General features: G+C 43.3%; 1 protein-coding gene across 9 annotated transcripts in view; it reads right to left on the bottom strand.

The window, feature by feature from the left end:
- Positions 1-859: 859 nt before the first annotated feature.
- The window catches only part of SYNE1 (spectrin repeat containing nuclear envelope protein 1), a 407,591-nt gene continuing 393,723 nt past the window's right edge, over positions 860-14,727 (bottom strand). For 8 of the 9 annotated variants that reach the window (XM_037051212.1, XM_037051453.1, XM_037051603.1 and 5 more), the window contains 5 exons: positions 13,708-13,836; positions 12,213-12,425; positions 11,097-11,189; positions 9,717-9,775; positions 860-1,783 (listed from right to left, as the gene is read on the bottom strand). In XM_037051212.1, coding sequence (XP_036907107.1) covers positions 1,543-1,783; positions 9,717-9,775; positions 11,097-11,189; positions 12,213-12,425; positions 13,708-13,836 — 735 coding nt within the window. In that variant the 3' untranslated portion in view covers positions 860-1,542. The remainder of the gene's footprint in view (positions 1,784-9,716; positions 9,776-11,096; positions 11,190-12,212; positions 12,426-13,707; positions 13,837-14,727) is intronic. The other variant, XM_037051672.1, reaches the window with a different exon arrangement.

The following is a 14,727-nucleotide window of genomic DNA, read 5'->3' on the forward strand; positions in this document are numbered from 1 at the left end:
GAAAGTCCCTGGACCCCTAGATGAGAAGGTGCTCAGGCAATCAGATCATGGAAGCTCTGGAAGGTAGGTTCAGGTCATGGTGACTACCTCAGTCTGATTTAAATCTTTGGTTTAGAGCAGAACTTGTCAATTTAATAGCTACAGGAATCAGACTGGTACATTCAGTGAGAGAGGCTGATGGGATGTAAGTGCAAATGTAAAAACTGTCTCGCCCTCCAGTTAAGGAACAGCAGCCCCTTCCCTCCAGCAGTTACCATTAACTAGGAACACGGGCTCAAGACCAGAGCTTCCCATCTGCGAGAGAGAAGCCTGAAACCTGGGCTTTGTATAATTCCTCCTCCTCCAATTATTACCCAGCGGATTAAAATGCCATGAGCACTGGACAATTCCACGAGGGGCATGAGTTGGCAAGATCGGAGGGGCAGAACCAAAGCTGACTGTATGTGGATGTGAATGATAGATGGAACTGTATTTCTTCTGTTGGGCGATGGAAAAACAATAGAAGGTTTGGGGGCAAAGAAGGGAGCTGACAAAGCGTGCTGTAAGGAATTCACAGGGCTCTTGGGTACTCTTGGGACGAAGTGGGCAAGGGACCCTTCAGTCAGGAGACCATAGGAGGCTCTCTCAGTTGTGCAAAGGGAATGAAAAAAAAGGAGAGTGTGAAAGATGCTGAGAAACAACAGCTGAGGAGTTATGGTTGGCTTTAGATGGAAGGGGGAGAATGGAATCATCCTCATTCTTTAATGCGCACCTATGTTCCCATCTTGTTCATTCTCTGGACAGATAATTTAGGTTATATTCTGCTCAACAGGAAAATTTAGAGTCGATTCTGTAAGGGAGAAATAAAGCACAGACAGAATATTTTATAGTGTCTATAATAAATGCAAAGAAACCAATACAAACAAAACGTAGCTTTAGCAAACTGTACATACATAAATATCTTTTTTTCCACATAAAGCCTTCCATGGTCTTATTTATTACATCCAGTTTTTCTTTATACTTTTTTAAAAAGTGCCTTTTGGATTTACAGCTGTGCTTCTCTAGCAAAGGTTAGAACATCATGCCCCAAAGGCAAACGGGGTAAAAAGGAAGCTGCCATATAAGCTTGTAAAAATGGTATGTTACAAGGTTCTCGAATCTCTCCAGCACTGGGAGGCTGGGAGACTGCTGGACACTAACGTGGCGCTCGGGGGGCGTCCTCTAGTGAATGGGTGGGGCCCACCACGGGAAAGCTGCCCAGACGGTGTACTGAAGTCCTTGGGTGTGCAGAGAAAGGGCCAAAGGCCCAGAATATACGGGTCTAGAGAATGCTGGAGGCTTCGAGTTTTAAACAATATTTCTTGCAAATCTCTGTCTTCCATTTGCTCTCCTCCTGCTATTGTTTGTCATCCACCTCCGACGTCAGGATTTACACCCACGGGCTAACGCTGCCACACCAAGGGCATTCGCCAAGAATCAGGTCCTCTCTTCACTACTCTGGGGTGGCTCTGGGCCAAATCCTCCTTGCACTACCAGCACCACTGCGGATTGCATCCGCTCGGCTCAGAGGGGAGGGGGGCCATTTGTGTATCTGAGCATGGGGTGGAAGGATCGGGCGAAGTTGTTGGAGAGGGCACAGCTGTAGTCCTCCTCTGACATGGGGACCAGGCAGGCGAGCCCGATGAGCAGCAGCAGGAGCAGCTGGAGTGGGAGAGCTGCTCGGAGCACTCGGCAGAGGAGAGTGCGGCCGGACCGAGCGGGCTGAGGCTCAGAAAGGGAGGAATCGGAGCCACCTTTTGTGGACCTGGGAGAAAAAGCGACAGAAACAACTCAAATATCTTCGGTGTTGGACGGCTGCTGCTTTTAGTTCCCTCACCTCCCCGGAAGCTAAAGGACCGGGCCAGACACAACCCAACCTGGCGATTAGCTGCCAGCCTTCCTCAGTGTGCCCAGGCCATCTCCCACCACCAAAGGGAGAGTTGCTTGGCAACTGTACTGTTGAAAAATTAACATTTACTCAGTCGACTAAAGGTAAGTAATTGATGTCAAATTCCACCCCTTAATTTGGTAAAATATTTCCCATCAACAAAGATAATTGCTTTATACACATGCTACCAGCATAAATGAAGTGGATCTGGGATAATTAAGATGTGGATGTTTGATGCAGCACATTTTTGGTTAAAGACCACCAGGAGCACCGTCAGCCGAAATCAGTTGCTGTCAGACCGGTGTGAAGTGTTCCATCTAGTCATCCTGGGTGTGCCGGTATCCAGGCAGCGAGGAGCAGAACAGCCCCAGTCATTCTGTGCAGACCCATAAAGCTCACTTGATCTCAGAGTGTACCCTGCTCTCATCTCGCACTGAATCAGCATCTGGCCCTGACATCGGTGGGTTCCAAAACTGTATGAACAAGGACGGCAGAGGAGATGGCACACAGAACACTACCGAATGACTCAGACTCTGGGCTGACCCTGTTTTTTATCAGCTGTGAGTCTGAGAAGCAGACACAATTTTTCTGAGGAGGGCAGACTGTCATCTTGCAGGCTCCTTCTGCTCAGAGTTCCACGTTTTCCTACCTACATTTATATCTTCCTATCTACTACACTGTGTATTAGAGATTAAGCATGAATTTCCAATTTCATAAGAAAGGTGGCCTGTGGAAGATTGAATATAGAAGTCGGTTTTGGGTGGGGTGTTCATCCTTTAATGTTTTGTTTGGTTACTAATAGAAAAGATGAAGAAAAATTTTTTTTACAAATGTCTGTAAAACGCTTTACAAGGAAATGCTTTTGTGTACACACACACACACACACACACACACACACTACGCTGCAGGAGCCAAAAGAATGGGCACTAATGAGATACATCCCCCCACACCTAGTACAAATTCTCTAACAGTAGTGGTCTTACTAAGGACAAGGGCATTGAATATGAGGCCACTAGAGAAATACAAAGGTGTGAAAACTGTGTTGGTTACTCTGTTTTTCTCTTAAGAAAATACTAGGTTTCCAGCTGGATCACTCAAACTCCTTTATTAAACCATCAAAGAAATGGGGGGACAAACAGACTGGTCCCCTGTAGCCTCAAGCAGCCATACACCCCACTGTGTTTTCAGTACATGTAGTGAAAGAACAATCTCTGGCCTAAATCAGGACTGCGTTTCTTTTCTGAAAACTACAACCCACGCCTGAGTAACCTTGAACAAATCACATCACCTCCAAGCGCCAACCTCTTATTCAATGCCTCCAAATCAGACCAGATTGTCCTCCAACTTGGAAGTTCTGCGTTTTATACATTTTATGTTTTCTACTAATTACTCAGGATACATATTTTGCCAGCGGAAAGGCCGCAAGCATCCAATCACCATCTAGTGGTCAAACTGATGAACAGCCCTCAAGCTAAGGCCAACCAATGAGCTGCTCCTAATGAGCTGAACAGGAAGTCCGTGTATTCTGTGAAATACAGTAGAGAATAAAAGAAGAAGGTCACATACTTATCAACAGAAAATAGGAAATTATTGAGTTTTCTAATCAAATGTGCATGGTAAGCCGTCTTAGAGACTAGACAACCTAATTTTTGGAGATAAATTAAGTTGTTTTGTAGATAAATTAGGTTGTTTTGTAGATAAATTCATCTCCTAATTTTGCAGATAACTTGCTAAGAACAGTTAACATTTATTTTTCTAATGACTAGGCAACATACTAAGCATTTATCTTGGGTTCTCTCACGTAATCCCCAGAATCGTCCTCAGTGTGCTTACTTTCTTTTTCCATAGATGACGAGAAGGCGGCTCAGAGAGGTGACGTAAGGAGTAACTTACAGCTGGCAAGTGGCAGCATTACGATTTCAGCCTTGGGATTTTCATGCCCAGAATTTGGACTCTTTGGAGAGGGTAAATGACTTGCCCCAAATCCCAGGATTCGGGAAGAGATCGAGCAGGAATCTGGGTCCAAAGTCCCTTACTACCATACTCTCTGCAAAGCTTTTTGTTTGGTGACATGAAGGTAGGTCATCCAAGTTAAAGAATGTCACAGGGGCCTTGCATGAAGAAAAAAAGAGAAAAATACTTGTGTCCTGAGATGTTAGGAAGTAAGTGGTTTCTTCATGTTACAAATAAGTGCCTCCCAGTAATAAGCAGACCATCAAGTTAGTGCATGGACAAGAGGCCATTTTGTTTGCAGACAGTTGCACAACCCTGGCCAAGCAACACAGTCTCTCTGGTCTGGCCTGCAGGCTTCTCGTTTGCGAAGAGGAAGGGCACATTAATATCCAAAATATTTCTGGCTCTGACACTTAATGAATTCTGTGGTTTGCCTTAAGAAGGATGGGAGAGTTGCCCATGAACTCTGGGTTGAATTTTTCTGCAAGATCCCTTTCCCTTTCCCTTACAACGTGCCCTGGCAAACAACAGTCTCCACCTGTCACTGGCTGAGTTATAACCGAAGCACAAGAGAGAGCTCCACATTTCCTCGCTATCCAACATTTACAGGAAACAAGAGTGATCTCCGGCCTTTTTTTTAGGACACACCTAAGGACATTAGTGATGGGTAGATTTATGCATAGAACTGACAATACAATTTCACTGACGGAGCTCAATAGCTCTTGCTTGTCAATTATTAGCTTCTGTGAGCAATTAAGCCAAAGATCAAAATCAAAACACAGCGTGCCCCTTGACTAGTCCACTCCTGAGAACAACGGGAAAGGTCGCCATCTTTGGAATATAGGCTCACACGTTACAGTGTCTGCTGAAGGACACGGCCCATTGAACAGCATCAGAGAATTTCTAATTAAAGTTTAATGACCACGTGCCTTCTAAGGTTGAAGAATGCCTACCTGAGGAGAGGTAATGGGCTGAGATAGGGACAAAGAGGACACACAGTTCTTAGGGGACTTCCAGGCAGTTGATTGCTCTTGGAAGTGCCCAGTTTATCTACTAGGAGAAAAAAATGCCACCCCTCCTTAGGGCAATAATCAGGGATTCAACATGCACAAAGTTTTAAAGCTTCTCATACCAATAGGCTAATGATACCCAGGTGAAAGGCTACTTTTAATATTTATCTATTGACCTAAAGTCACCCTCCTAGTTACCTCCCTTTCAAGAGTCTTGGGAAATTCAACAAGGGAAAGAACAAAGACCCTAGTTACTCATCTTTCTTCAGTGACCTTATTATATAAGTACAAGAGGTGCCGGCTGACATTATGCCTATAAAGAAAAATTTAAATGTGGGAACTTAGCCAAAGAAGTTCATCAGTGGAGATATTTCAGATAATTTGGCCCAGCAAAAACAAGCTTATTCTCATAAGTAAATACTCATTTTATTATTCTTTTTCCTTCCCTCACTCATTCAAATTTCTCTGCAAATAACTGCCCAGGAGTGGTTTCATCCCTTTCCCCAAAAAACATATAGTGCTGGAAGGAGCGTGGTAGGGGAGGAAGTTGTACATCTCAATATACCACACAGAAGAGGCCATGACCAAGAGATGTGAGAAGCTTGACTACTATGCACACAGAGCAAGACTCATCTCAAAAATTTTGCACAATGAAGGAAAATAAAATGGGTTCATTCTGAACATACATCATTCAAACACAAAGGAAGATTGCAATTCATTCTGTTACTCATTAGCAAAGCCTGGCAGTGAAGCAACAGGAATTTACTGTGAGGGATTGTCTAGCTTGTCTGTGATCTTCTTGCCTACTCTTCTGTGCATGGTCTTTGTGCCACGGTTACATGGTTCAGAAGACACATTTCCAGAGTCAGTTTAGGATTTCAGTCTCCTCTTATTCCAGTCTGTGTAGCGTGGTCCTGTGCTACCTCGACAGCTTGTGGTAGCCCAAGCCCTAGAACTGTTACAGTTCCATCCGCCCAGAGCCCTTTGCTGGAGGGGCATGGTTGGCAAGTTAGAGCTCCCCCTAGAGTCCGGCAGACCTGGGTACACACCTAAAACTTCATGTCTCTACTCCTGTGTATCCTTGTCTGTAAAACTTGGAACATAGTCACATCAAGGAGATGGTGTGAGGGTTAAATGAGGCAACGGATATATACAATGCTTAGCATAGTGCTTAGAACACATTAAGTGCTAAATTAATGTCAGTAATGTATTATTACCTGTACTATGAAAGCAAGGGTGTGCTTACTCAGACCCTTGGGGGTTGGCTGGATGTGGCCTTTTTTCCTGGGAACCATTCCTGATTTCCTAGCAGTGCTTTCTTTTTTTTTTTTACCCCATATTTTTTATTTAATTATTTTTCAAGTACAGTTTTCTATTACTCCCATCCCATCCCATTCCCCATGCTCCCCCCTCCCTCCCATTTCCACCCTTCTCAGTTGTTGTCCATGTATCCTTTATATAGGTTCCTCTAAATCCCTCCCTTATTTCCCCTGAAATTCCCTCCCCTCTCCCCTCTGGTCACTGTCAGCCTGTTCTCTATTTCAGTGTCTTTGGTTATATTTTGCTTGCTTGTTTGTTTTGTTGTTTAGCTTCCTGTTAGAGGTGAGATCATATGGTATTTGTCCTTCAACACCTGGCTTATTTCACTCAGCATAATGCTTTCCAGTTCCATCCATGTTGTCCTAGCAGTGCTTTCAAAGATGTGATGAGTTTCCCAAAGTGTGATAGTTCTCAGGAAACACTGGGATTCATAGCTCAAATGTTATAAAAGAAACAAATTGGAGCTTTACCCTGTACCTGTCCTCAGCCGAGGTGGGGGCCTGCCCTACGGGCAAGACCACTTCAGCCTAAGGCTTTTTGAATGCTTTGAATAAACAGATCCCCAGGGTGGAGTCTGGAGGAAAAGACTTAAAAGAGAAATTTCACAAAGAACTGAATAGTGTTTTCAGTAAAGCCCTCCTGCACATGCGAAATCCCTGCTGTCTCTGCTTCACTCCATTTGGCTACCTTGAACACATTTTAAAATGAGGTGTTTTTTTCCCTCTCTTTCAGCGTTTCAGCCAGTCATCTGCCACTTCTCATTCCGTCTTAGTTCTCCGTGTGCAAAGTGCCAGAGACCAACGGTGCCCCGGGGAATCCTGCATTTCATAATTCTAAGCTTTGAAATAGTCATCAACTCATTCTATCCAGACTACAGAGAAGTTATCCCTTTGCCTTGCTGGAAATCAGAGTACAATCTTCCTATTTGTCAAGTTCAATGACTTGGCAGCAGAGTTTTGAAGAGTTATTAAGAAATCAGGTTAGATAACTTCAAGTCCATAGTGGAGAAAAAGTACCAAGTGGACCTTTATAAATGTTGCTTCGAAAGAATGCTTCTCAAATATACTTAATCTCAAATATAGTGAGTAGTTGTTATAAATGTATGCAGAGATATTTTTCAAACATTTATAATTTGAGGAGCCTAGGGGAGCTTCTTGTAACTGATTTAAAGAATCTCTTTGTTCTGACACATTGCTAGTCTTTCAATGGTAGGAATTATGTTGTGTTAATTTTGTAGGTTTAGGGACTAAACATGGTAGCATTAATCTGTACGTAGGCTTAGAATCTATGTAAGAAGACATAGAACAGTGACCATAACATTAAACTGAAATATATAGCAAAAGAGCAACTAATATTACTGATATCTGACTTTAAACAACAAAAAGAATACGAGAACCCCTCCCTTTAAACTAATACCCATTTTTTTTCCCAAATCAGCCTCTCTCAGGAAGAAGACGATCTAACAAACATTTTCCCATTGCAGCTCGCTGGGGCCAAGATTCTACACTGTTTGTGCTTCTGCAATAACCTTTCAATTCGCCGGACCAGTGCGAGATGAAACACGAGGTACTCTCCAGTCTCAGTGTAAAGGAACACCATGACAGCCTGGATTGTGAGGGAAGTTAATTCTTTCCCAGCAGACTCTGCCTTTCATTGTCAAGGTTGGGTGCACCTCAAACCAATATGCCTAGGAGTTAAGAAGTCCAAGAATATTCAACCACAACCTGTCTGGCAAGGCGTTTTGAGGAAGTTGCAATTCAGGTGAAGACCATTTGTATTCCCACCCTTTTAAGCAGCAAAGCGAAACTTGTGCTGTGTGCTAAGAAAGACGTTAATCAACAGCGCTGGACAGAGTTGAGCTGAAAAGTGCCTTGCGGATGTCACAATGAGAAGGTGGCTGTCCCAGCTGTAGAGCCCCATTAGAAGACATGTTGTGGCACTGTCTGCCCTAAGAAACAGTGCCTTTGACATTTTCAGGAAACCCAGATGGCTGTCTGGAATAACTGGGGGAGCAGATTGATGCAAGATTTGTAAACCTTCAGGTGGTTGCTATTGGTGTTGCATAATGTAAGAGCTTCCCCCTTCTCCTTGGCATCATTTATGTAACCAAAGAATTGGTCTCTGGTGTCCTAAAAGGATACTCCACAGCAACATGTTCGTGATGCACTGGCAATTTCTGTGGAGAAGATGGACCATAGAAAACAGTGACCTGTCTATGGAATGATTGTTTTTTTCTTGCAGGGGCCTAACAAAATATCGGAGCGCCTGCAGAGGTCCATCAACACCTTCAAACATCCATGTGAGTTTTCCTCCATATTTCATTACTGATATTTTGTTAGGGACCAAACACCCCCTACCCCACTCTCCCGCCCCAAAACTGTAAAGCAAACCAAAGGGAAAGAAAAAAAAACCCTCAAAAAACATAGCAAAAGGAGTCTGAAATCCAGAAAACATATCCAAATACATTCTGCATTACTTCAGCAGAGTGGGAATGACCAAAGGGAAGAGCCAGTCTCTCCAGACCCCAGCTGGAAAACCAGGACTATTACTCAGGGGTTGTCTCAGGTCCTGCACTTCCTCGTGTCCCACCTTCCTCCCAGGAACTTTGACTCCAGCTCAGTGGTGGTAAGTCTCCAGAGGGGCAAACTACCCGAACAGTGAACTAACTGCTTAGGAGTGGGATGAAAAATCAGCTCCGAGGATGGTGTTTTCATGTTTAGACATCTGTCTGGGGAAGCAGGCATTAAGTAGAGAGAGGGCGGGGGGAGCACAGACATCACACCAACAACGAGGAAGGCAAAGCGCCGCTAGCTGCAGAAATGAGGGGCCATTGGCAGCTGGGCGTGCGGCACAGAGTGGCAGCGTGAGCAGGCTCTGGGGAGGTGCCCGGCAGGGGCGCTGGTCGCTCATTTGCAGAGTGAAAGCTGGCAGAGTGTCAGGGAGGTGAGTGACTGGGTGTGCTGGCTGAAGAGAGATTTTAGGGGAAGCAGAGGAGGTAAGGTGTTCATAAATCTTAAATAGTACCAAATTAGGACTTGCCGTTTGGAGAATCCCAAACCCACAATCTGGATAAAACATGGAAATAAAATAAAAAGCTGGGGATGTTAGTACATTTTATTCAGATTTGTGGGTTCTGGAAGTGATAAAGTAATTCATTGATCGAATACGTGTCCTATTGTACAATCTAGAAATAAAGAGGATGATGAAACTCTGCCACAACTCAAATAGCAGCATGTCACCAGTTGTACCGAATCCTAGGTGTGCAAGGAAAGCCATTGGTTGGAAGGTACCAATGGCCTGTGTAACATTAGCCACAGTTTTAGTGGGGTCCAAACATTGCGCTCTGAGATTCACTTACACTCTCTAGTGAGAAAAGTTCTCTTCCAATTTATTAGGACAGTGTGCATACCGAAACAATTTCTCCACTACCCTGAGGCAGGCCCGCCATGGGCCTACCGAAATCACGGGCAGTTTTCATCACCCTCTTGGAGTTCTAGAACGGTGTGGAAACCAGGAGAATGAGGTACCTGCTGTGTGGACTGTTGACAGAGGGTCCAGGCTGTGAGAGACTACATTCGCCTCGCGGCTGTTTGCAATGAACAGGGGTAAAGAAAAAAGAACGTTCAGTCCAGGCAAATGGAGACAAGCTACTGACGGAAATTAAACTAAAAGCGCAGCAAAGGAAAATCAATCAAACAAAATGATCAAACCTGTGATGAAGGAAACCGGCTTTCCTTTCATAGAAAAAAGCGAAATAAATTTACATTTACACTGTTAGGCATTAAAGAAACACGAATTGGGGTTTGAAAGCCCCCCACACAGTGGGTATATTTTCCCCCACTTTTCATGGTAGAAATAGCTGCGTGCTAGCCAAGAATCTCTGCATACTTACTCACAATCAAAATAAAGTTCAATACACCATGCCACGCCATATTTGTGTTATCTTCTAGAACACATCAAAGCCGTACTAACATTCTTGATGGATAAAAAATAATAACAACGGCAATATGAAATCTTTTGTAGAGTGATGAGGACCCAACAATTTAAATACATAACGGCTGAAATTTGAATGGAAAAGCCAGTATTCCTTCACATTCTTAAACTAGGATCTATAAGGAAACTAGTGAATGTAGTAACAAAAAATCCTAAAAAAGGTCGTAACATTTATCAGCATAGAACTTAAGTGCTTATCACAAATAACAGAAATGAAGTCATTACTTCTAAAAACTAAGAGAAATGAAATGGTAACAAAAATGAATATAATCATAAAGCGGGACAAAAATAACAAAAACAAGCTTCTAATTACACAGAGAAATCAAGGTATAGAGGGTGGCGGGGGCTGAGTTTGCTTCTGTGTGCCGGGGGGATGGCGGCCCCCACAGGCCTTGTGGCGGGCGGGCAGCACAGTCTCTGAAAACCTTCAGGACCACTCAGGAGCTTCTTTGCTTCAGAGTCAACAGAACCTCTGCTATCTTACAAATTCAGCGTCTTTGTGAGACGCTTTTGTCCACCCTTGGCTGAGACGCCCTTTTCAGCAGAGCCTATTTTTTTTAGGTGGACGACGGCAATGGTGGTCTGTAAGGGTGGAGCCACCGAAGGGATCAGCAAGTATGGTTCTAGAAATGGCCCTTGGAGCAAGAGAAATAATTTGTCTCCCTGCGTACCAATGACACCTTGAGCCCTGATTCACTAGAAAAACAGAGCCGCTCTTTTCTGTTCCTGAGTGCGGGTGGTGAGGGCCTGTGCTGGGGATGCAGAAACAGCGCTTCACTGTGTCACTGTGGCAATCCCTTCTGCACGGGGACTCCTGCTTTGGGCTGGAGGGAGAGCCTATGGACCCTGGTAGGTATAGACACTGTCACTCCCTGGTGTCCCCTCCCATGCGCCCATGACCAGTGGACAGTTACCGTGCTCTGTCTGTTTGGGGTGCTCCTTCCTGATGTAGGACTCACAGATTCCGAGGTGTCCAGCTCATCAGCAGATGACCAGGAGGACAAATCCTACGTAGGAAATAGATTCTTTTGATGACTCCACGTCCCAGAGTCACAAGGGCCCTGCAACGCACAATGTGTTTCCCACCCCAGCCCCTTCCATCATCTCTCATAAAAATCGAACCATTCATTCATTGGGAAAAATAGAATCAGACAACTACAAGAGGATTGCAACCTAGTCTTTCTGGTGTATTGGGCTCTCCTGACTGTTAAGTTTGTCCCTTTTGGAAACTACGGCTGTAGGATTTTTATTACTATGCTTTCTTTTCTTTCTCATTTCCTAGTGATGTGGGTGTGAGTGAGCTGATGCGGAGGAACTGAAGGAACCTGCCTTAGAGCTTCAGCTCACTCAGGCCAGAGAAACCCATTCATTTGAACGGGAAACAAAGGAAAGTCACCCAGGAGACTTTCAGCATCAGAGAAGCTGTACTGTTTTCGGCACTCCCGTCACCTGGATTCGGTTTGCTCTTTGACTTTATTAAAGAAGGGCAAAGTGTTTGTGCGTTTGTAATGGTATTTCACAACCGAATGGTGATGTACCAAGCAGGCCTGTACCTGCAAAGGCATTGCTCCAAACCAACACCACTACCATGATGTAGCTGATAGGAGAAACAAATAAAAAATAAATGAGCAGAGGACATTTTCAATGAATTAACTGCTGTTTATGTCACTGGAGTGAATTCAACCTCCTAGGTTGCATCTATGCAGTGATTGGTTGTAATTTATCACAGCCACATTACAGAAAACATGTGACTTCTTAAATAAGGTAAAATAAAATGCTACAACAGTCAGTCAGTCAGCAGGAACAATTACGGGAGGTCCCTTGGATGTAACGGAATGACAAGCAGTGTTTTATTATACAAATTTATGGGTCCCTTTTTTGTTGTTGTGAGACACGACTTGCAGGAGCCGTGATGGGGAGTGGCCACTGTGACCAGCTCTACATTCAAAGACTGTCTAAAACAAATAAAGATAACACTTCTTTGGTACCCTGGACGAAATGCCACACAAGGATGTCTGCTTAGAGCTTACCTGCTGACTGCTCGACATGCCTAATAACTTCTCCAGCTCCTTGAGGTGACGGCTGACTTCCTTCAACAGAAGTTTGAGCCGATTTCCAATCACGTGGACTTTTTCTTTGGCCTCTAAACAGTCTGTGCCTTCAGCATTCACCAACAGTTGGCAAGACATATCTTGCAGCGAGGCCACTTTGAGCTGGGATTCCAATAGCTCGTGCCTTATTTGCTGTGTATGTAAGAAATATTTTCCCAAGAATTTTTGATAAGTGGAGAAAGTCTCCCACCTGTGGAATGCTATCAGTCTAGCTTAGGGGGTAATTACACATCGGCATCAGAATGCTGTGCTCGCACGAGAAAGGACAGTTGCCCACGGCTTTTGGGAATCAGGGACCTGTGTCCTAATCTTGCCTCTGCCAAAAAAACATTCTGTAAAACTCCTGAACTTCTCTACTGTGGGTTTTCTCCTTTCGGTAAAATGACGATACTGTTTCCTGCCTGGTCCACTGTAAGTATTCTCAGAAGGTTCAAATTAGTAAGTATATGTGAAAGTACTCAAAATATAAAGTATTATGCAAATGAGACATAAGATATTCTTTTAAAAAGAAGAGTAAAGCATTACCATAAGTATGGCAAACCTCAAGTGTGTCTAGGTGTGTTCTGATATCTGTTCAAGATTTCTGAAAGATATATGGGTGATTTATCACTCACCACTTAAGCCTGAGGTCAAAGGTCTAATAAACATACAGTCACGGAATTATTTCCTCCTTCCTCTAAGACCTTGATGGCACTGAACTAAAAGCTACCAATTCTGTTAGTAAGCTTAGTGAGTGTTAAATGTTAAGAAATAGCATTTTAAAAATACAGAAAACTACAAAATTCAAATCATTTTTCTCCTAATGGAACGTAAATATGCTTCTTTATCTCTTAGAAAATCACTTAGTGCACTGTACGTTATATTGTCCAAAGTTCTTTGTAATCTGCACAGAAATTCTGCAAGTTTCCTTTTGAATTCAGTGCTAGAAACAGTTTCTTGCCCCTTGAGAACTGGTATGCTTTCTTTTTGTCAGATAATGAAAATAAATGAACTCATCACGTTTTCTGCTTGCCTTAACTTGCAGAAAACTTGGTGTCAAGGTTAATGATGAGTTTGGTACACTTACAAACCACTTGATATCCTTTTGGGACATAGATGTCCCCAGCACAGTTTAAATTAAAAATAAGTGTAATCACCAAACACCTGCTTTCATAAAAGCAAATTAATTAAGATTAAAACCTCTAAGAGTTCTGCAATTGAGCGATGACTTTAGAATCAGATTTTAAAGCTAGTTGATGTCATTTCCTACGCATGTCTGCTCCACAAAAATTGGAGAACCTAAGAAGTCAAGTGAAATGAACTCAGAGACTATAACTACGAAGGTAAAAAATAGTACCACCTATGTTCTTTTTCTGCAAATGAAATGGATGGCTGCTAAAAATGACCAGAGGCTGCCTGAGTTCACACATCTTACCGTAAGCTGTTTGTGATGGTCCTGAAGGGTCTCTGCATCGAGGTGAGAATTGATAGGAACAATTTCATTTTTCCTTCTGTCGATGTTCTCCAGCATAAGAAGCAAAGCATGACTCATTTCATGAAAATCCTGGGCAAAAACCAGAGAGCATAAAATCTCTGTTAATAATAGATGTTTCCTTCCCTCACAGCTTCAATTTCTGTTCCTTACAACTGCTACCATTGGCAAAGGTAACTGTATTTTGCCACCTACAATACACACATTTTTGCTCAAATATTTGAGGAAAAAGCAAGGATGTGTAAAATACATGGGCATAATGATTATACAAAATGTAGACGTGCATATGGCAAAAGTATGTTGGTTTTAAGACCTTAGACACAACTCCTTTCTGAGGAAGGTAATTATCTGAGTTCACATTCTTACCAAAATCATCAAATTTACTCCTTGAGGGTAAATTTAGACAGGGAAAATGGGTCCAAAATAAAAGATACTAGAGAAATTTCTAGGGCTATTATATAGTTTGGAAAGAGGCAACTCTGCTCCCTTCTTTTTTCCCTGACTTCAGACCTTTCCATCTTTTAAAGCCTGAACCCAACTCCTTATGTCCTTCATCCATCCATTTGTTCATTCATTTTTTCAAAGTTCCTGAAGATCTCCAATGTGGAAGGCACTGTACTAGGAGTGACTGCAAGGTTGAAACAACTGCTTGGGTACCGGCTTTCAAGGATCAGGTGCTCTTGATGGACATATAATTCTGGAAAGCAGGCTTCACATCCTGAAAGGGCTTCCCTTCATGCTCAGAATGCAATTCGAACTCCTGTGTGATCTCATTTCTGACCACCGTCCTGATCTTTCTTCTCACTCCCTGCTTCTCTGGTGCATTTTGATGACACTGGCTTCTTTTCTGTCCTTAAAGACACGAAGCCCTCTCTATTCGTTCTATCTCCTTCACGGACACATCCTTCCAATGTCAGCTCAAAGATCCTTAGGACTTCTCTAATCACTCTCCTGAACTGGCTT

The sequence above is a fragment of the Sturnira hondurensis genome, unplaced genomic scaffold (genome assembly GCF_014824575.4).
Source record: "Sturnira hondurensis isolate 20B ecotype Veracruz unplaced genomic scaffold, ASM1482457v3 Scaffold0000167, whole genome shotgun sequence".
Classification (NCBI taxonomy): Eukaryota; Metazoa; Chordata; class Mammalia; order Chiroptera; family Phyllostomidae; genus Sturnira; species Sturnira hondurensis.